The sequence below is a fragment of the Bos indicus genome, chromosome 1 (genome assembly GCF_029378745.1).
Source record: "Bos indicus isolate NIAB-ARS_2022 breed Sahiwal x Tharparkar chromosome 1, NIAB-ARS_B.indTharparkar_mat_pri_1.0, whole genome shotgun sequence".
Classification (NCBI taxonomy): Eukaryota; Metazoa; Chordata; class Mammalia; order Artiodactyla; family Bovidae; genus Bos; species Bos indicus.
This window is the reverse complement of record NC_091760.1, coordinates 95,609,483-95,632,490: the sequence shown is the minus strand read 5'-3', so window position 1 is coordinate 95,632,490 and position 23,008 is coordinate 95,609,483. Positions and strand designations below refer to the sequence as shown.

The following is a 23,008-nucleotide window of genomic DNA, read 5'->3' as shown; positions in this document are numbered from 1 at the left end:
ATGGATTTTGAGTGGAATACAATTCACCCCATAACAATGCATTACAAAGGGCTATCTAATAAATGAGTGATAAACTATAGTTTGTAATTCTTCACATTGTACTATATGTATTCAAAGTATTGTAATAAAGTTTTATTCTGGTGGGCACATTGATAGGAATAAAAGCACTATACTTTCCTTCTTTAAAACCTAAAATTTAATACACAACTGTGTTTTCATTCCATATGGTGAATTTGTAAGTCAAAGGTAACATCTTTTACTCTGGAGGAATAAGGTATAACTGTTGTGTACACACTATTCCGGTTCCTATCTCTTAGGGCATCTCTTTGTTTGACTGTTAGTTGTAGACGGTTGTTTGGGAGGTTATTAGGGAAGTTTCACAGGAGTGGGTGACTAGCTTACTGCCAGGATCAAAGAATTCTAAATTAGTCTTTTGTTGAAGGGTAAATACTTTCCAACTTGGAAGTTTTGTGCCAATGGTGGTGTTTTTCTCAAAGTGTGTAACTGCTAGATTGCTTACAATAGTTAGTAAGCCATAAATACTGGCTGTGCAGTAAACTCCAAATGCAACTTTGTGGCCCTAGGATAGAGGGGAAGGCAAAGAAGGGGATCCCTTCATGGAAAGTGCCAAGTTTTTCATTCACTGGGATTGCAGTTGGAGGACTGTTAATTATGGAAAGAAAGGCAACCAGACAGTCACATACTATAAGGCAGAAAGGAGAATGGGTAGTCAGGGCAGTTGGAAGCATGCATTAATATTGCAAAAAAGAAAGACTTGCAAATACTTTTGTAGTTCAGATTTTCCTATTTGGTTGAATAATTAACTGCTAAATAGGCATAATAGAGTCATCTTAAATGGTCCTTTAGAGATGCATGATTTGTGTCTACAAAAAAACTATTGTGTAACAGGAAAACTGGAAAACAACTAACTTGGCTAAACAAAACCAAGGCATTTTAGCCTCTAAAAACAACTTTGTGCATTCTGATTTAATTTTCTGAAATGAGATTAGTATGTAGCAGATTGAAAGGTTACCACTAGTAGATAAAATGCTCCATTCTTCTCCAGGATACTATCCAGAGTGAAATCTAAGAATTCTCAGTTGCTTAATTAGTAATGTGCTCAGTTGCATTTTTATCATCACAGAAAGCTTGATGACTTTATTGAGTTCTTTTTATTTTTATTTTTTCTGCCAGGAAGACTGTTAGCTTTGGCTATAGAAATATTTTTGATCCACATCACATGTAGGATTCTTACTGAATTAATCTAGCATGTGCATACTGGTTTCCAATGCAGAAATAGAAATGTACAGATTTTTTGACACAGGTTTATCATAATGTGTTATTTGATGTAATATCATGATCTATCAAGGTGTTGTCCCTTATAAGTATCTCTGCCATGGCATCTCTCGTATGCTTGTTTCTAAATATTCAGAGAATAAAAGCAGAGTATGTGCATTTGTTCATAAATGGTCTCTGACCATTTATTCAGTCACGCATTCTACACCTATTCCTGTGATCAGTGACACATAGCATGACATCAATGACACATGATTCCTGTACTCAAGAAAGTGAAAGTGAAGTCACTCAGTTGTGTCCGACTCTTTGTGACCCCATGGCCTGTAGCCTACCACGTTCCCCCTTCCATGGGGTTTTCCAGTCAAGGGTACTGGAGTGGGTTGCCATTTCCTTCTCCAGGGGATCTTCCCAACCCAAGGAACGGAACCTGAGTCTCCCACATGGTAGGCAGGCGCTTTACCATCTGAGCCACCAGGGCAGCCCACCTTTACTGTTTTTGGAGAAGTGGAGGCTACACAGCTGACCGTTAAACAATATGGGTTTGAACTTTGCAGGTCTGGATTTTTTTTTCAGTAGTAAATACTATAGTATTACACGATCTGTGGTTGGTTGAATCTGCATATGTGGAGGGACTGCGTTTATGGAAAGCCTATTTATACATGGATTTTCAACTAAAGGAGAGGTCGGCCCTGCTAATCCCTATGTAGTTCAAGGGCCAGCTGTACTGTGAAGAGGAGCATGCAGTAGAATATATACTTAAATATCGAGAGGAGGATGCGATGTTAGGGGAGACCCTACAAAGAGAACCATTGCAGGAGGGTGATAAAGGCAGTACTGCCTGAAAGAATGGATTTCTCAGCAGAGGCATGAAGGATGAGAAAAGGGAACTGGACCAGGAAGGGAGGGATAGACTCACATGCATATTCTGTACTGTCCTGTCACCCTTGGGTAACTTCAAGCTTTGTCAAAAATTAACATTTTACATTTTGGTGTCTTGTAATGGAAATTTTATCACTCTAATTTCTAGAACGTATTTAGATAGAGTAATTACCTAGATAAAAAATTGTCAGTGTAATTTCTGAGAACCATGTTTGAAATCTTTTTTTATCTCTCACTCATTCCTTTCTCGCTGCTGCTGCTGCTGCTGCTGCTAAGTCGCTTCAGTCATGTCTGACTATATGTGACACCATAGTAGGCAGCTCACCAGGCTCCCCCGTCCCTGGGATTCTCCAGGCAAGAACACTGGAGTCAGTTGTCATTTCCTTCTCCAATGCATGAAAGTGAAAAGTGAAAGTGAACCCCGTGTCCGACTCTTAGCGACCCCATGGACTGTAGCCCACCAGACTCCTCCGTCCATGGGATTTTCCAGGCAAGAGTACTGGAGTGGGGTGCCACTGCCTTGTCCTAACCCTCTTTTTTTGGTCATCTGTTTTGTTTTTTTTTCTTCTGTGCTATCTTTTATATTTTCGTCTTGAGCAGTTTTTCTTTGGCCCTTTGATTCATGACCCAAATGGTACTTTTGCTCGTGGGTTTTCCCCGGGGCCTGAGGAGCTCACTGTAGACCAGGAGTTACATATCTCAGCTATTGCTCAGGTGAGCACGATTTATCACCTGCAGACTTGAAAATGTGGCTGGCTGGTAAAGTGTGCCATTTATTGAGCTGGTTTGGGGTAGAAATGTAATTCTCAGACCTTTTAACTGAATTTTTAAATATACATGCATTCAAAAGACATTATTAATAGACCTACAACTTTCCTGTTTTGAACAACAGGGCATCCCATTTGGACAAGAGAGATGCCAGCTGCATGTCTCAAGAGAGTCCTTTATTTTAGACAGGAAACTGAAAATTTTAAATTTCAAGTAATTCAATTTTATGAAAGATTTAGAATGAGACAGCAAAATCAGTGCCATATGACTTTGGTATAGAGTAGTTTGCTTGTAAACAGCTTAAGACTTCTTTCACACTGACCTTAGATTTGTCTGCTCTGTTATATATGTTTTGAAGGGTAAAAAGAAAACCTTTAAGAATAGAGCACTTCTGGTCATCACAATGGTTCCAATTCTGGAGAAAAATCTCTCATAGATAGTATTCTCACTGGAGATGTTTCCTGCTCACTGGCCTAATCTAACTTTTCATTTTAGTTTATTTCTCAGTTTGATGCATTTAGAATACAGTCTGTTTTCTTTTCTGGATTGGGGCAGATATTGCTGTCTCTCTTGATTATCTGTTTTTTTAAAGGAAATGTTGATTACGAAGAAAGAGAAATAAAACAGGATCAAACGAAACTGAGAGCAGAAATTATATAATCCAAGAAGACCCAAATGTATTCTATGTTTTTCCACTCAAAGTTTACCATGATTCATGTTTGTTTCTAGACTTCAAGGTCACTGTATTTTAAAATGTCATTTAGGATGGTTCTTGTGTTATTGGTTTGTTTTAACTTCAATTTCTAAAAGATACAGAAACAAGAAATACTTAGATGATTTTTTTCCCTTCCTATTCACATTTAAAAAAGTTCTTGAGTAATAGTGGCTTTTGACAAATCCAGAATTTTGGGGTGAATTCTACTTAATGTTAATAAAATCTCTCACTTGCAGTCTGCACATTTTCTCACAGTTAGCCAAGTGATCTTAATCCAGAATATTTAACAGGTATTCAAAACAGAAGTCTCAAGGAAATGAACAAAGGGTCACAGAAAACAGCTTAAAGGATCTCCTACTGGCTGTATTTGAGACAGTTTTAGCATCCAAAAGAATGATGGAAAAGAGTATGACAAGTTTTTTTGAGTGGAAAAGTAATTAAAAAAAAAAAATAATCCATGACTTCATAGATGCATAAAGATGTGGGAGAGGAAACTAATTAATAGAAGGAATGATAGAATTAGGAATGTCACCATCTTACAGCTATCAATACAGTAATATCTTCTGACAGTGATCGTTAATATTTACTCTAACCATCAGGTAAAAGGGGAAGAGGGTGCCCTTGGCAACAGGGAGTATGTCACATAACACTGGAACTAAGTGGCCTCAGTGCTGAACATCACCAGAAGGTTCCCACTGACATGTCTGCTTCCTTATGTGATGGAATGGGAGGTGCATTCATATAGAGCTCTTGACAAACATTTTTAGCATGAATCTAACTATGAGGGAATAGTCACACAATCCAGATAGTTTTATATGCTACAAGAAAACTGGTCTGAACAGTTCAAAAATATTAACTTTAATAAGACAAAAATTATAGGAGACTTTTGTTCTAGATTAAAGGAGACTAATGCAGCACATGTTCCTTGATTGGATCCTTGTATGGGGAGGACGTTACAGACATACTGGAATGACTGGGGAAGTTTGAGTATGGAATACAGATTAGATTTTATTCTCTCAGTGTTAAATCTCTTGGTTGTGATGTTATTGTGGTTATATACAATAAGGTCCTTGTTTTTAGGAAATACGTGCTGAAGTTTTGGGGGTAAAATGTCATAAAATCAGTAACTTCCTTTCAAATAGTTCTGGGGGAAAAAAAAACTCATTTTTGGTTTTTTAAGTGTGTGTATGTATAGGGACAAAACATGAACATACAGGTATGGCAAAATGTTAATGATTGGTCAGTGAGGTGAAGGGCATGTGGTGGCTCATAGTACTGTCCCTTTACTTTTCTATAGATTGGAAATGTTTCAAAATATATATTTGTGCAGATCAGGCAATTTCACAGAAAATTTTCCATTTCCAGATTTTCTGGGAAAATGGCAGTCTGTCACCCGAGATTGCTTAGATCCTGCTTGGCGATAATTGGATACATAACAGCTGCCTCCGTTAGAAAGGGTGAAGCATTTTTCAGTTTTTCATAGTCTTTACCCTTCCCTTTTGCCTGATACATGTCCACTAACTCTTGACATTACCTGCCTGGTGACTATATGCATTTGTTGATTTCCTCAGTGAGGTAGGTTGTACCACTGGATGATAAGGCTATTTCCATATGCCAGAACTCTGGTAAGTTATTTAGAGCCCTAGCACAAGAGGTTAACACTGGGTCTGGGTAGCACTTGACATGGTTCTCATCTTAACTGGTTCTTTGGTTATAGACTGAGTATCTGTCATCCCAAATGCATATAATTTTGTCATGAGAGACATCAAATTTTAAAATGTGTTTGTAAACACTGTTAAAAACTTGCTTGATAGGTAGTATAAATATTAAAATTCTCTTTCAGATTTAATGTGTCACAAAATTGGGCTCTCTGGATTCTGTCTTGCAAAGTCAGTTGAACAGTCTTGCAATATTACTGAATACACTACTTAAAAGGTTTTCAGTGTGACGTGCCGAATCTTTTAACAAAAAAACATTTTGTGGAAATGTTTATAGATGCCAGTGCAGAAAGTAGGGTATAAGCTTCAATTACCTTTGTAAGTCGTTCTATCCTATGTTTAAGTGATTGCTTTCCGGTTCCACACCCAGGGAGGGCACTGAGTCTTTCTGGGTAATCATGAGCCTTCCCCCAAAATAAAAGAGCTATATGTGGTACAGGTTAGGGCTCAGTTAGCCAGTGACATGGTTCAAACACACAGAGGGAAGGAAAGGACTAATGCTAGCGTCAGGCTTGCCAGGAAAGCGTATCTACCTCATACTTGATCCATTTTTGTGGGGTTTTCAACCCTATGAAATTTGCTGTTCTTGAAAACGCTAGCAGCATCTCTACAGTTCCATGCATTTATAAGATTTCTGCCTTGGGAAGTAAACGGTGAGAATTTTTCTTAGAGAATTTGACAGAAGTGAACATAGACTCTCCTGGTATTTTAGGCAGAATCCATCTAGTTTCATCCATCCATTTTCTTTGGCATCACAGGATGTGTTTGAGAGAGAAACTTGAGTTGACCTGGGGTTCAGCAAGAGTAACGTATCTGGGGCTTTCCCCTTTCATTAAAGCCCCAGATCTCACACTTCCGTGGCTGATTAACTAAATTGTAGTACAGCTTTTGCCCAAAGAGACCCATTTTGCCTGCAGATAGACTGATGTGAATATTCCAAGTAGGGCTTTGCTCAAATCTTGGGCTAGGACAGAAAATCACTCTTTCTCCTGAATTCCAGAAGTAGCAACAAAAGCTCAGAGGACATTAGCCTCCCTTGCCCCATTTACCTTCTCCAGTCTTCCCTCCCATCCAGCGGGTCATACCAGCTGCAGAAGGAATTCATCTGTCATCTTCTGCTTTCTCTAAGGTTCCAGGCTCTATCTGGAACCCAAGTTGCTCTTGAAAATGTTTTCCTAGACTGAAAGGCAACTTCCCACAACATATGTTCACCTGTCTGCTGCTTTCTTGTCCACTGTTGAGAGTCTGATGTTCCCTTGTCTGTCTTTCAGGATTTCACATGAAGTAACCACTGAACCAGCTAAATGGCTGGAAAGCTGTTTGTCTTTGCATTTGTAGCATCAGGATGATTGACAGCTGAAGATATTTCTGGCACATTTGTCTTTGAGGTCTTAACTGCATTGTCTTTATGTTACATGAATTTATTCCTTTTAATTTTGCACATTTTTAATATTTGTATTTAACACCACTGTGGATCATAATTACTAAATGGAGATTCTTAGGTATTTAACCTTACTTTTGTATGCAGTTAGCTTCCCTGGTGGCTCAGGTGATAAAAGCATCTGCTTGCAATGCAGGAGACACAAGTTCGATCCCTGGGTTGGGAAGATCCCCTGGAGAAGGAAATGGCAACCCACTCCAGTTCTCTTGCCTGAAAAATTTCATGGATGGAGGAGTCTCGTAGGCTACAGTCCATGGGGTCGCAAAGAGCTGGACATGACAGTGATTTCACTTTCACTTGTATGCAGTTATTGATTCCTCCTTTTTCCATATAGGATAAGTAATATTTTAAAACATGAAGATGCAGATTCATTTTTCTGATTAGTAAAGCAATTCAGTAAGCATTTGTAAACTGTAAACTGTCATTCCTTCACCCTCATTTATTCTCATCAGCATTAGTAGGCATTGACTAGATAGCCAGTGTGTCCCTGTTATTGAGTCAATTTTTCTCTTTTTCATCCAGAAGTACTGTTTATTTCTGTTCATTTAGTTATTATATTGAATGTTTGCTTTTGATTTTAAGCCTCTTATCCTAAAAATGGGCATGACCAGAAGTTGCATATTTTCCATGCCCTTAGTTTATTATATATAATTGTTAAAGAGAGTAGCTAAGTCAGCTCCTTGGCAAATCTGAGAGAGCATATTATGTTATGCTGGGCATATCTGTAAATGAGCCCTGTGGATGAGAACTAGACAGAAGGGTTACAGAGAAATAATGCTGATGTCATTTCTTTGGAATGAAGGGGCTGCTGTTACAACCATAAATACATTCTATAGCTAGCAGCTAAGTGTCTAGCTCTATTCCTTTTCTAAGAAGGGAAAAAAATGTGAAACAAGCCAGAGAAAAAAATTGTATTTATAAAGTGGGATATTTTAATTAATTTAGGTCTTACAGTTATACAAACAGTCTGAACTTACAGCTCTTTTTGGAACAAACATGAAAACCATTATTTGTGGAAAGTTTAAATTTCACATGACACACATTCCCTCTGTGTGTGGGGTTGTTTTTTGTTTTGTTTGTGTCCTTTTTCAGAAAAATGTATTTGCTTTGCTAGTGTATTTTTATTTTAAGCTTCCCTTTGCTAAAAATGCTTTATTTTCTTGGGTGGAGAGGAGGGAAGAAGGGTATAAGTTGCTTAGTTGAAGTTCTCCTTCCCTTTTTTTGGCCTTTCCAAATAGGGTAGTTTTTACCTCACTGGGGCATGTTTGAACTAGAGGCTTCCATCTTAATTCCTTTTTAAGAGATTCCCTACCCCCAAAGTGTCCATATCTACAAAATGAAATGCTCCCCACCCTCTCTGTTGAGGCTTCCCTGGTGGCTCAAATGGTAAAGAATCCACTTGCAATGCAGGAGACCTGGGTTCAGTCCCTAGGTTGGGAAGATCCCCTGCAGCAGGACATGGCAACCCACTCCAGTATTCTTGCCTTGAGAATTCCATGGATAGAGGAGCCTGGCAGGCTACAGTCCATGGAGTTGCAAAGAGTCAGACTCGACTGAAGTGACTAACACACCCACACTCACTCAGTGCCACCGCCCCCCAATCCTTTGGCAAGCTGAGAATGCCCCGTAATCTTTTTTACTGATCACAGCCTTTACTGCAGGGAAAAGACTTTTAAATATTAAGAAGGTGATGATATAAAAGGTGAGTTATTGTGTCTGCCCACTTCAGCCATGGTCACAATCAAAATTGAAGCAGGTGGTTTTAATCTGTTTTCTTGCCTTATGGCAGCTTCAGTATGGGGAGAAACAAACACAAAATTGGCTTATAAGATTTGCCTCTGGATAAATTTACTTGTTGCAAAACCAGAGGGCAGAAGGCAGCCCTGATAATGGAGAAAGAGCCCCTTTTTTCCCACAGCCTTACCCGTCTGCCTCTTCCAGACAATCTCTTGTTCACATTGACACACACCAAATTCTTGGGGGTCCCGGGAGGACATAAACACACAAAACATAGTTTCCTCTTTAAACTTGGTATGAAAGGTATCCTAATGGCAAAATCACCAGAACTGTTCTTCCTTGTTTTGTTAATTTTTGTGAGGGGATTACTTATTTTTTTTCTCCTTTCTCTCACACTCATGGTGTGTGCGAGAGTGAGCGACAGAGGTAGAGAAAAAGACATCACGTAAGCAAGCAGAAGCAAGATCCAGCTCTAAAACGGATTCTGTAGAGCTGGTCTCCTAGGCTGTTCAATGGGAAGGGTAATAATGCATAGACTACTCCCAGGCACTGTTAAATCTTGCTTAGGAAGAGGTCTGAGTTAATTGAGTTATTTAGGTGGTAGAATCCTGGATTTGGGGATTTATATGCCAGAAAGTTGGCTTTCACACTAGAGTTTATTTTATATGTGGTAAGTAACTGTCACTTTAGCTCATTTAAACAAATTTCATTTTCACTCTTGTTTGTGCAGATTGTGTGCCTGGCATTTACTTTTTTCTCTTAGTCTGTGGCAACACAAATGGAAAAGCATGAAATAAATGTAGCGTGAATGCATTTTCTTCTTTTTTCCTTATTCACAATTCAGAATCTTGAAAGAAAGAAGGCATCCAGTCTAGCTTTGATACCACATTTCTCCTGATATAATAGGGTAATGATCGTCCTGTCACTGCCTTTCCTCCTCACGCCCTGCCCTTTGTATTTTTGATCTTTGAGAAGGCAATGGCACCCACTCCAGTACTCTTGCCTGGAAAGTCCCATGGACAGAGGAGCCTGGTAGGCTGCAGTCCATGGGGTCGCAAAGAGTCGGACACAACTGAGCGACTTCACTTTCACTTTTCACTTTCATGCATTGGAAAAGGAAATGACAACCCACTCCAGTGTTCTTGCCTGAAGAATCCCGGGGACGGGGGAGCCTGATGGGCTGCCGTCTGTGGGGTTGCACAGAGTCGGACACAACTGAAGCGACTTAGCAGCAGCAGCAGCAGAATCCTTTGTTTATTTGGCTCCATCCATGACCTACTTTTTCTTATTCTTCCTTTCCTCACATGGCTTGTCCCCCAAAGGCCTTTGCTCTAATCATTCGACAGCTTTTTCAGAGTTTAAGAAAGAAATCCCAAAACACAAACACTCTCATGGGACTTGTGGGGGTGTCTCTGCTGCCAGCTCCATTCTCCCATCCACGTCAGTGCGCTCACCCGGCAGTCCCAGCCCCCTGCTCTACCCTCTCCACACCCTGTCCCTCAGGACTCCTCATTCCTGGTGATGCAGCCAGAGGCTCCAGCTTGCTCTGGGACACGTTACCTGACTTCACTTGTCCTCCTGGAGAAGTGAATCCTCCTCGTTTGTCCCTCAGCCTCACTCCTCAGTCAACAAAGACACGGTGCAGGTACTGTGCTCCAAACTGAAGGCGAAAACTGTGATGTGCAGGAAAGACTGCAGTCCTGCCTCCTGCTGTAAAACGAAGTGGAGAAGGTCCATCTTGCCAAGGAGGTTGTAAAGATCAGCACGGCGACGGTGCCCGACCAGCACATGTCTACATGCTCAGGAAATGCCAGCTTTCCTTATTATAAGGCAGACACGAGGAGTCCTGACCTCTCTCTGGAAGTTGTTTAGTTGTTTTTCTCTCAGTCAGCCTTTCATTTGTATGTCTGGTTCTTACCTGAAACCCATTTTTTTTTTCCAGTCTTAAGCAGATCTTTCTCCCCACCCCACCCACCCCACACCTCCTTCTAACTCAACCTCCTTTCCCATTTTTCCTTTTTCTCTCACCTGTGTGTGTTTGAAAGCTGGCTGGGGGTAGGAGGTCTTCAATTTTTTTTTTTTTTAAACACTCTTTCATGCCCTATGTCTAGTCATAGTCCAGAGGATTCTTCCTTTGCAGAGCTCTTCAATCCTTTCTTTGTTGGATAGGCGATCATCTCTCTTCTCATCTAAAACTTTATTAAGTGGTCCCCAACCTTTTTGGCACCAGGGACTGGTTTTGTGGAAGCTAATTTTTCCACAGATGGGGTGTGGAGGGTGGTTCAGGCAGTAATGGGAGTGATGGGGATCTGAGATGTACCCGCCCACCTTCACTTCCTGCTGTGCGGTCTGGTTGCTAACAGGTCATGGGGCGGGGAAGGTTGGTGGTGGTTGGGGACCCCTGCTTTATTACCTCAAAAATAAGGTTTGGCTTCTTATCCTGAAACATTTTAAATGTCTGTCAGAACAGCTAGCTGTTTGAATGTATCTAGTGTTTGAATTGTATCTCTGTTGAGTGTTTGAAATCATAGGGTCCTTCAAACTCTGGAATAACCAGTGATTCAGAAAGTTTTGTCTTTAACAACTGAACTAGTTCCTTTATTGCAGCTGTGCTCATGTGTTTTTTACTGACAATTAACTTCTGAGATACACAGTATTTACAGTTGACTCAGTAGGAGTTCCCAGAAAACGTGAGGATATGTTTTGAGTTATGGGTGTAGTCCATTGTCTATATCTTAACACAAATACATGATCATAAATGAGCTTAGGACATTCAGTCTTTTGAAGGTGAATTTTCTTTTAGTTACAATTTAAAAAAATATTATATTGCCACCAACCCATTTATTTTTCTCACCAAAATAAAGGTAAACATGTTATGCCAAGCAGAATGCAATGGGGGGAAAAAAAGAACTGATTCCTTTAAGGTGGAGCCAACTAGAAGTTCTTGTTATTTTTTATGTAGGCTTGGTTTATTTACTGAGTCAACAAGTATGCATTGGGCTCTGACCCTGCAGGATCTATTAGAGGCACTCTGGGCTGCATTGTGAGCGTATCCTGCAGTGGGGCCTGGAGCTGAAGTATACGCTGTGGCCTCTTCTAGTGTCCCCCACACGTGAAACTAGGGGTGGCATTTTTAAGTGCTAGAAAAAAAGAATGTGTGCCAGAGGTCTTTGTGTGACCCACAAGGTTTAAAATATTTAACTGTCTGGTTATCAACAGAAATGTATGGGCTTTCCCAGGTGGCACAGTGGTAAAGAATCCGCCTGCCAAAGCAGGAGATGCAAGAGACACAGGTTCGATCCTGGGGTGGGGAAGATCCTCTGGAGAAGGGAATGGCTACCCACTCGAGTATTCTCGCCTGGAGAATTCCATGGACAGAGGAGCCTGGCAGGCTACAGTCCGTGGGTTCGCAAAGAGTTGGACACAACTGAGTGACTAACACTTTGACTTTTTCAAATTATTGACAGAAAAAATATATCTGCTCCAGATCTGTAGTTTAACTTCCTTCCTAAAGCTTTTATTTTAGCAGAAAAGAAGTAATAAATGAGGGAACAATTAAACAGGAGAATTAATGTCTGATTTTGATGACTGCTGCAGGAGAATTGGTAGGATAGGAGAATGACTGGAGGAAACCTGGGGCAAGTGGATAGGGGTTGAGATGGGATTCTTTGAAATTAGACCTGAACATCGTGAATGCACAGTCTGTGAAGAGCTGGGCTTACTAACCTGTTCTCACCCCTAGTCCATTCCTCCCTCCTCCTCCAAATGTCTGCTTGCCCGTAGTATGCAGCTGGATGTTGGTTCGTAGGAAACTTCTAGAACTTCTCTCACTTGGAGAGCCTTTACCATGACACCTGTCACTCTGTAATCACCTATTTGCTTCCATTCCTCACCCCTAACCCCACCCCTCGCTAGACTTGAAATATCTTGGGGTCAAGGACATGTCTTGGTAATCATGTATCCCTAGGTATATAGCTCATAAACTAGTTGAACAGTTAAGTTAATCTGTAGACTCAAAATTAGATTCCATCAAGCAGGTTGTGAAAGTCAGATGTTTCCTTTAGCAAAACAGGTTCTTAAGTTTAAATTCTGTCATTTATCCTATTTATACATATCCTTCCCACACCATCCTCGCTCCTCCAAGCAATTCTCCCCTTTCATTTCAAAAACAATTCTTGCTCCACCCCAAAACTTGCCTGTCTCCCCATCTTATTTAAAAATGCTATCCTTTCAGTTGATCCAGCCCCAAACTAGGGATTCTCTTTGATTCTTCACATTCCCTCATCCTTGCCTATCATGCCCTTTCCTTTAGCACCTGTACCTCTAGAACCATACCTGTTTTTAGCATCTTTACTACCACCCCCGGCTCCGGCCAGTTCCACCCTTCACCTGGACCAGTTCAGCAGTGTGCTGACTGGTCTTTCTGCTCCCACTCTTAGCTTCCATATATCCATTATTCATGCAGACAAGCAGGTATTTTCAAATTCAAAATAATATTGTGTCAGTCCCTCCACTAAAACACACCAGTGGTTTCTTATTGAACTTAGAATAAAAACTGAGTTAAAAAATCTGAACTCACAGCCCTACATGAACTGGCCCCTATCTTCAACCTCATCTCCTTATTGCTCTCAGCTTCTGACTTCACTGGTCTCCCCTGTCTCCTCCTCAGGGTTCTCTATTCCCTGTTGCCTGTTGAATTATTAGGTGGAATTCCATGTTAATCTAGTCAGCTCTGTGAATATGTAAACCAATAGTAGTGTCAAGTTAGCATAATCACAGTGAAATCCGTACCCCCAAAGACATCCCCATTCCTGGTTTTTATCATCATGCTTGTGGTACCGGAAGTTCATGGTAACAGGCAACTGACTTAATGATAACCCTTGCTAAAGGCCTTGGGAAAGGAAGTTGACAACCTTGCTGACTTCTAATGGTGTTAACTGATTTCTCTTTTTCTCCCTCTTTTTGCCATGCAGAGTATGAGCTGGAAGTAAAGAGGGTGCAAGACATTCTTTCGGGAATAGAGAAGCCACAGGTATGTCTTCTGGATTTCTCAGCATAAATGGTGCTCTTTTAAGTATTTCAAACATGCTTTTCTTTTACCACACAGTAGGTAAGCAAAAGGGCCCCTTCCCATTGCAGATTATTCATAAACTATGAAATAGAGCTGTTATTAATGGAGCATGAAAATATAAAACAGCAGTCTTCTGTTTAGTCATCATCCACTAAAATGTCTTCTTTATTTAGATATTCTGAATGCAATTAGGTATTCATCCCAACATCCAAGGATACACCACCACCGCCACCACCCCCCCCCACACACATACAAGGTCTACAGTAAAGTTTTCTTTTGGTAATTTCCCTTTACCTGTGTAAATGTAGTAATAATAATTTTTTGAAAACCTCAGTAATTCAAAGTATTTTTCCAGGTAAATTTCAAAAGATACTTAAATATGAACTGAGTAAAATAAGTCCAAACTGTAATGGCAAGGAAAAAAAAAACTGGTGGGAGTAGTGATATTGTGAGAGTTCAGTTTGATTTTGCCAGATGCTTTGAAATTCAAGTGAAAAATTCAAAATGTTGATTCAGCCTTTCATCTGAGTTTAGAGAGCCAAAGTTCTTTGGAGGGTTTTCTAGCTGAATTGGAAAACCTTACTTCTTCATGTGTTTCAAATACTGAGACTTTTAACAGAAGGGTCCAAACATGCCTCAGGGCACATAGTTGAGTTTGACTAAACCTAAAAACATGAGGTGTGCCGGACTCTGGGCACAATAGGGCACTTGTGGAGGAGCAGGGTGTTGATGCTGGGTTGGGGAGTCTGCACTTAATCCAGTAAGGAGCAGGTTGCCGTTGAGAGTTTGCGAGCAAAGAAGTTATATAATCAGGACTGTACTTTAAGGAGTATCAAACAGTGGGCAAGTGCAGTGCAGTGAGCAGAGAGGATGGACCCAGGGAGACGAGACAAGTGTTAGGAATGTGTTACTGTAGTGCTGATGAGAGACCGTGGGAGTCAAAGTTAGGGTGATACATCAGGTGTGGCAAGGAGAGGACAGACATGAGAGCCATTCTAGAGAAATCCATCAGGCGCGACAACCTGTTAGATATCAGGTGTCGTGGATAGCTGGGCTTTCAGGCTTAGATGCCTCCTTTCAGGAGTTGCTTCCTCTGAGCTGGCTGCCCTGACTTTTGTCCCATCAACTGGGATGCTCCACTCGATGTTTGGTACCACTGGTCTTTCTTCAGCTTCACTGTGTGTATGTGATATATTGTGCTCTGTTTCCTTGTTTTTGTGTCTTTCCCAGTCGTCTATGAGTTCCTCTAGAAAAGTTCATGTCTGTGTCCTTTTTGTATCTTCAGTGCCATTCTTAGACATGTGGAATTTGTTTCGCAAGCAGGGTATCCAGGAAGACGAGTAAGTGGGCAGTCAAAAGGATCTGGTAGATCAGTGCTGTAGAGAGAGGGCAATGAGATAGCCATGGGGGAACACGTGCGAGGGAGTGAGAGGAATGGATGATAGCTTTGTGGATGGGGCCGAGTGTAGGGAGAGATTACAGAAGGCTTGAGGGCAGAGTCATAAAACAGGCATATGTGTACGTTAGGACTCTGAAGTCATAATCAGCGTGAGAAGGCAGAGTGACAGTTTAGTTGATGTCCCAGTTGTACTCAGACAGCTTCCTCTGGTCTCTGTCACGTGTACACACACACCGTGTTTTTCTTGAGTTATACCTGGTCATTTCTTTACTGCAGATGATGGAGTCTATTTCTGAGGATCATGTGGCTCTAGCAAGATAAAAACAGTATTTATATGCATTGGTCCTTACCCCGATTCAGTGTTTATTAAGTGCTAAAATCTTTTCAGGTTTTACAGCAAGGTAGACAGGTTTTTGTGTAAATGGCCATGATATAAGTTCAGTGTACTTATAATCAGATTCTTATCTGAGAGGTCAAAAAGTCCCAAGTGGGTCTCATTTGGCTAAAATCAAGGTATCAGCTAGGGCTATACTCCTCTCTGGGGCAAATCTGTTTCCTCTCCCCTTCCAGTATCTAGAGGCTGCCCGTGTTGCTTGCTCACACCCGTTCCATTCTCATACTTCCTTCTCCTGACTCTGACTTTCCTGCCTCCCTTTTTTACCTACAAAGACACTTATTATTACCTCAGGCCCACTCAGATAAGCCAGGGTAGTCCCATCCTCTCAAGGTCCTTCACTTAATCACCTCTGCAGAGTCTCTTTTTACCTTTTAGGTCCCAGGGATAAGAATTCAGACATCTTGAGGGAGGCATGTTGTTCTTCTGACCACCACACCCACCACTGGTCCCCAGATAAACCTCTGCTGAGTGACAGTCCACCCATCCTTCTGATCCCCATGAATTGTTTATACCATTATTCTCCCTTCCTTCCTCTTCTCTCCCCTCTGTCTGAAGTTCATGTCCATGGTTGTGTCTTATTCATCTTTGTGCCCCTGGTACCTCGCACTGTCCTTGGCACAGTGTGAGCCCTTAACAAATATCTGGTAAATAAATGTGTGGCAGACTGCAGTGGCTGTAGTGAGGCTCTGCCAGGTGAGACAGATGCTGGTAGCCTGGCCAGCTCAGATGAGGCTCAGCCAGCCTGGTGGGATGTAGGGACGGCTGGGAGCCAGGGTGGGAGGCAGCAGCATGGAGGGGCGGTGGGGGGTCCTGTGAGTTGGGGCCCAGCGTGGCCATTAGCTGTCTTTGTGACCCTGAGCCAAGGTTTCCTTATCTTTGGAAGGTTGAATAATAAATACCACATTGGATTATCTGAGAAGTAAATTATATGCTATTTATAGAGTCCTTGGAACGGAGTATTTTCCTATAGTTTATAGCATATCATTAGGCAAAGGCGAGACTCTCTGCAACATGCTGAAGTGGGAAGGAGGGCTGTTCACCTTCTAGGAAAAGAAACAGCTGCAGAAAGTTCAGCACACAGTTGTCTAAAGGATTGTTGTTCTTGTTTTTTTCTTGCAGCCGCATCTGGTAACACTTCCAAATAATACTCATGTATTTTTCTTCAAAGTTTTGCAGATGATTTGTTTTAGGTATAGGAGCATTATCGAGGACCTGTAGAGTCTAGTCGTCTTTCTAGAACTTTGGGCACCCTGAATTAAGCAAGTCATTTATGCTTCAGAAACCCAGATACTATAAAAATCCAAGTACTTATCATTAAATAAAAGAGGGTACAAATATACTACATGTTTGTCCCAAGACTGTAACAATTAGGTGTCTTGGGGACTATACTCATAAACCACTGCTATACCAGAGAGATAAGCTGGATACTATTCTAAGTGTTTTAGGAATTAACTTCTGCAGTCCCAGCCAGTTCCAACCTGACATGGTTTAGTCTGCTCTGATGGTGATGCTCGATGAAGTCTCCCCTGAACTGCTGGACAGTTCGTTTTCAGTATGTAAATAAATGTAACCAGGAATTGAGGTTCTGCATCGTTTCTATCCGCTAATGTTTAGCTTGTAGAAACAATGGATTTGTTGGCTCCAGACATGAGTAAACGACCTAAGGAGAACAACAGTCCCTACAAGAAACAATCCGTTGACAGATAAATAGCCATAGATCTGGAGACAGATTCAAGGGTCTTCGCACTTAAGGAATTATAGTAACAGATGATTCTGAAATCCCTAAATTTGAATATCCTTTTTCTGTGAATAATGATCTCTTTGACCTTTTCCTTTTAAATTTTCCTTTATGTTTGTATTTTTTGTGATGGTACTTTAGAAGTGAAGCCAGTATTGCTATGGAAATATTTTCTTAACATACTCCCTAGATTGGATCAGCAGGCCTCCCGCATAGTTAAATCCAAAGACCAGACCAAATTTAGAAGCTATTAACTTACACAGAATATTTTTGAACATGGGAGTAACAGTGTAGTAACTTTATGAGAGTAAGTGGTGTTTTGGATCCAAATAATGAATATCATTTGCATATAAGATAGTCTGAAAATTAAGACAGTAAACTTTCACAGAATAAAAATACCAGGATGAACAGGAGGTTAAAGGGAGAAAGAGAACACTGAGGATTACATATGAAATAGCTGCAAGATAATGCAATCTTATCATTTGTGAACATGAGTATAAATATATATATGCCTTTAGCTAGCAGCTGTTCTCAAGTTCACATCTATATTTAATAAATACATAACAGAAATGATCTCTAATCAGTGTGTAATCATTGAGAAGTAAATAGTGGTTTTTATGAGTCCTTCAGAGATACTTCAAAGCGGTTTAAGTAATTTCTATACAGACTTATAATAGTAACCTTCACAGTAGACTCTTTTATATCTCTAGCGCTGAAACAAATGTCACATTGGGCCTTGTCCAATAATTTTGTAACTGGCAATCACCACTTGTATCACCATTCAAAGGAGATTGACTTCTGTTTATGGTAGAATAGTTAAACATCATAAAGTCAGTTAGTTTTATGGCTTCTAAACTTCTTTTTTTGGATCACTGCCATGACAGTCATTGTGATGATCAGATTAGCCATGCCCTAGTTCAGTTCAGTGGTCACTGCAGGTGAGAAAGTTTCACCAGAGAGAGAGAGAGACCCTAAATGAATGAAGGGGAAGCTTGTTTAAGAATGCTGTCACTCCAAAGTAGACTTGAACCCAGCCTAGTTCTTAGAGTTCTGAATCTCTCATTAAGGTTATCAGCTCCCTGGATGCTTGGAGTAAAGGCCTCCACTGCTGATGACCCCTTGACATGACATTCTCCTGAAAGGCACTGTGTAATTCCCTGGCATCAAACCTGGGATGGAAGTGAGTTCCAAGTTCTAACAGAGACAAAGCACTCTTTCTCTCAGGACTCTAATGCCTGAAGAAAGGAAACCTGAGACCCAGAAAGGCTCAGTGAAAGGCAGGGCAGGGGGAGCACAGAAGGGACTAGGCCTTACAAGTCTGGTAGTAATCTAGGTGGCAGGCTGCTCATATCCAGGGAAGAATTCCCAGAAGCCGCCAACCTTTGAAAATGATGCTGAGTTCTCCAAGTGTACTTCCGTTAGGCTGGCCAGTGGGAAGGATGCAGAGGTCTGTGTTCAGATGACAGTTGGCCTTCCTAAGGCTTGCTAAGGGAACCTCGGGAAAGGGTGTGTTTTTTTAGTTGATACTTCAGGTGTTGTACATCACTGTTCAGTTAAGTAATAGTTTAACCAAGTCCTAAAGGGCTTCCCCCCGTGGCTCAGTGGTAAAGAATGCTGGCAATGCAGGAAATATGGGTTTGATCCTTGGGTTGAGAAGATCCCCTGGAGTAGGACTCACCCCAGTAGTCTTACTGGGAAAACTCCACAGACAGAGGAGCCTGATGGGCTGCAGTCCATGGAGTTGCAGAATTGGACACAACTGAGTGACTAAACAACAAAAGGAAAGAAAGTAATTTTTTTTGTTTGATTTACATATATTGTTAATTGATTATCACAATAAGTTCAGCTAATATCCATCATCTCATATAGATACAATATAAAGGAAGAAAAATGTTTTCTTCTTGTGGTAAAAGCTCTTAGGCTTACATTCTTAATAGCTGGTGAAAACGGTAGAGTTTAAAGGGATGTGAATTTATGGGTACCTGTTCAGTATCTGGAGAAGGAAATGGCAACCCACTCCAGTATTCATGCCTGGAAAATCCCATGGACTGAGGAGCCTGATGGGCTACAATCCATGGGGTCGCAAAGAGTTGGACATGACTGAGCGACTTCTGTGTGTGTGTTCAGTATCTAAAGTGCTAGCATTTGAGCTATTTTAAGATGTGATGTTATTTCACACCACCATTCATAGAGTCAGTGTTACTATCCTCTGTGCTCTTGGAATTGGGCTATTTATCATCTCAGTTGAATGTTTCTCGGTACCTAATCAGCATCCTTTAAAGTTATAAACTGAACTCCTCATAGCAAAAATCTCTCTTTGTAAGTTAAGAATCAAATATATTATCCAGTATCCCTAGGTTAGTCATTAATGATGTGAGTAATTCAGCAAATATAGTGGTGTATGTGGTAGAAATACTGCCTTAAAATTCAGTCAAGGGAACAACACACAGAGCAGAGCGTCATGAAGTGAGTGTTACATGTCAGCGCCCACACAAGGTGGTTGGAGCACAGAGGAAACAGCGACAGATCCTGAGCAGAGGGTCAGGTAGCACTGGATAGAAGTTTTTCATGAATTGGTCTCAAGCTGCTGTGGGGCCCTGTGTGCTCAGTGGGTCTGCCATGAGCCCCCTCATGCATCTCTCTGTCTTCATCAGGCAGAGGTCATATCGTCATCATCTCTGTGTCCATAGCCCCTCACCAAGTAAGGTATGTTAAAGGCAGGAAAACAGGAAAGTCCGGAGCTAAGTCTCAGGGTGTGAGAGGAGATGGCATGCTGAAGGGGCAGCGGTAGGCAGAAGAGGAGCTCTTACTTAGTCTGGAGTCGAAGCAAGAAGGGTAGAGTTCAGTTCTGTAACAGTGTCTTTTTGGGATTTTTTTAAAATATAAATTTATTTAATTGGAGGTTAATTACTTTACAATATTGTATTGGTTTTGCCATACATCACCTTGAATCTGCCACAGGTATACACATGTTCCCCATCCTGAACCCCCCTCCCACCTCCCTCCCCGTACCATCCCTCTGGGTCATCCCAGTGCACCAGCCCCAAGCATCCTGTATTTAAAAGATGTGTATAATGCTGGCCTGCCATCCTCCTTGTTACCTGTATCAGAAACTCAGGCTGTCTTCCTCTTTTTTTATTTTTCATTCAATGTTTACCAAACAATCACTACTCATGGTTGAATATGCCTTGGGCCTTCTGCTTAGGGAGTCCCACAGTCCAGTGAGAAAGGCAGGCAAATGCTATAAACATGATTAGCAATGGGTAGAGATAGCAACAAGGTGCTGTGGAACAGAGACCCGATAGGGTACTTCAGGGAATGCTACTTGGGGGTAGTGAGCCCTAGGCTTAGGGTCTTAAAGGATGAGTAGGAGTTTGACTAAATCATATATGATGCTATGTCTATTTGGAATAGAAATGATGTGGAGGGCTCTGCTCAAAATGGAATGAATGATAGACTGAAAAGGGAAAGTTGGTATTCATTTCCATATTTATTATTCATGCTTTTATATTATTTTGTATTTTAATACTCTTTATTTAGGTCAGATAGTGACCAAAAAAATAGAAGAAAAGAATGTAGTTTAGACATCTCCATCCATAGCCTACCAATCTATGGCTATAAAGTCTTGTATGGACATTAAACTTCAGTGTATGTTTTAATTCTTATATTTTTAATATATTATTTGGAGAGCAACAAAATGAACTTTAGAAGATCAGAACCTTAAAAAACAGATTTATTTTAAAGAATTAGATTGTGCACTAGATTTTTGGTTTCTCCAGAAACAGACTCTGAAACAAAGATTGGAAGGCAAATAGTGTGTGGGGGGAGGTTCCCCAGGAAGCACAGTTAGAGATGAAACATCAAATTGCAGAGGAGAAGCCACTTAACTGTTAAGGTAACAGGTTAACCTGTTAAGGAGCAGGTTACGGCTGCGGGCAGCTGGGTCTCAGTCCTGCTGAGGATGCCCAAGAGACAGTGTAAGTGCTAGCTCAAGGGAAAAAGTTGGGGCGTTTAGAGTCCCAGACTCCTTTTTTCAAATGAAGTCTTAAGTGGAGGCCAAAGCAAAAGATAAAAGCAGAGCCTAGAGAGGTGGAACATTTCTGCACTTATTTCTGCCAGCTGTCAGCCTGGGCCTTGGCTCTATTTTTGCCACCACTCCCAGCCCTACCTCCCCCCATCCTCCCGCACCCTGAGGGTTTTCCCAGGAACCTGCAGGACTTTGAGGAACATGGTTTGGAAGATCTTGGCTTTGCAGGATAATTCGACATCAAGCAAGCCTTGGAGTCTGCCAGAAAGTACTATCATGGAGATTTATCACGTTCAACTTTTTACCTTTAGAAAAATTATCAGACATGACATTATTTTTACTTTCTGGAGGACCAAGTGTGAATTACACCAGACTTGCACATAAGTTTTCATAATAAGGACAGACATTTCAGGAGTTACAGTTTGGACATCAGGATCTTGGCAAGAGAAAACAATATAGGATGGGTTTTCTTTGCAATTAAAATGAATTTGTAAATTAAAATCATTTTTTTTTTGAGTTAAATCTGAGCCATTTTTATGCTACTGCTGATAATCACAAAATGTTCTGAGAAGTGTCGTGTGTGATTCTTATTTCTCTTCCTCAGGTTTCTAATATTCAGGCAAGAACAGTTGTGTTGTCCTGGACGCCCCCTGTTGGACTTTCGTGTGGACCCCACAGTGGTCTTTCCTTTCCCTACAGTTATGAGGTGGCTTTGTCAGACAAAGGACGAGATGGAAAATACAAGATAATTTACAGGTAATGTATATTTCCATGTGTTTTTCTCCAGCTGCTAAACTGTGAAATTGGCATTCTTAAGGAGAATTAAAAAAAAAAGAAGAATTTAATGGCTTTGTAAATTTTCCTTTAAATAGTTCTCTTAAAGAATTAGTGATAATTACAATGTCAAGAGTTAATTTTGTTCAAGTAATTACTGATCAGAAATTACTTGTATAGAGCCATTTGGTGGTGGTCAGATGTGTCACTTGGTTACGTTAGCTTGCCAGCATAGGACTAAAGATTTTCCATTAATGTTGGCAGGGCAAAGAGTGAGTATGCCATTTATCATGCCCTCCTATGGTCACCTTTTAGGTCCAGACCTTTTGCTAGTCTACAGTGTAGTTTTGTATTCACCCTACTTCTTATCCTCTACGATAGTTTTCCAGTGTGTAGTGAACCATTTTATTTGGAGGCTATCTTAAATAGTCAGAAGTTTATTAGCACACAGAATAAGGGATTATCCTCTTCCACTTTATGAACTCCCGGATATTAACCATTCACACGATTTATAGTTGTGTTCTAAATGAGATAAAATATTTTTTAGGGTCAAGTGTTTTCTCTTTTGTGATTGCTGGGTACTGCTCAGATTTGCAGAGCAGGAAATGGAGGCAGTCTGTTTGACCTCTCTATGACTGGCCCCAGGAAGTACTGCGCGGGCCCAGGGTCGTGAGGTCACAAAAGTCCACTTCTTCCTCTACTAGCCAGACTGCTTTTCTCTCCTGTTTCCCTGCTACAGACCTTGCATCCCCACCTCGCCCCACTGACCCCCCCCCACCCCAGCCCCGTTCCTTATTATTAAGTTGCTCTGGGGATTTGTCCCCTGGACAAAGAAAAGGGGGGAAGAGAGGGAAGGCAGCTCTTCAGTCACCCTGTCCACCTGTGACTGCCCATAGAGCTCTGTCATCTCTTCCTGGACTCCTGCAAGAGTCTTCTCAGGCCCCTCCAGCATCCACTCTGGCAAGCTGTCTTTGCATCCAGCCTCCACCCTGCAGAAACAAAAATCAGGCCGTGTTACTGCCCTGTGAGAGAACTCTGTGGTGCTTTT

At 41.1% G+C, this 23,008-nt stretch overlaps 1 protein-coding gene across 6 annotated transcripts in view; it reads left to right on the top strand.

The window, feature by feature from the left end:
- Window positions 1-23,008, top strand: part of FNDC3B (fibronectin type III domain containing 3B) — a 358,595-nt gene that overhangs the window by 238,737 nt on the left and 96,850 nt on the right. For all 6 annotated transcript variants that reach the window (XM_019959536.2, XM_070803254.1, XM_019959543.2 and 3 more), the window contains 2 exons: window positions 13,528-13,586; window positions 21,791-21,942. In XM_019959536.2, coding sequence (XP_019815095.2) covers window positions 13,528-13,586; window positions 21,791-21,942 — 211 coding nt within the window. The remainder of the gene's footprint in view (window positions 1-13,527; window positions 13,587-21,790; window positions 21,943-23,008) is intronic.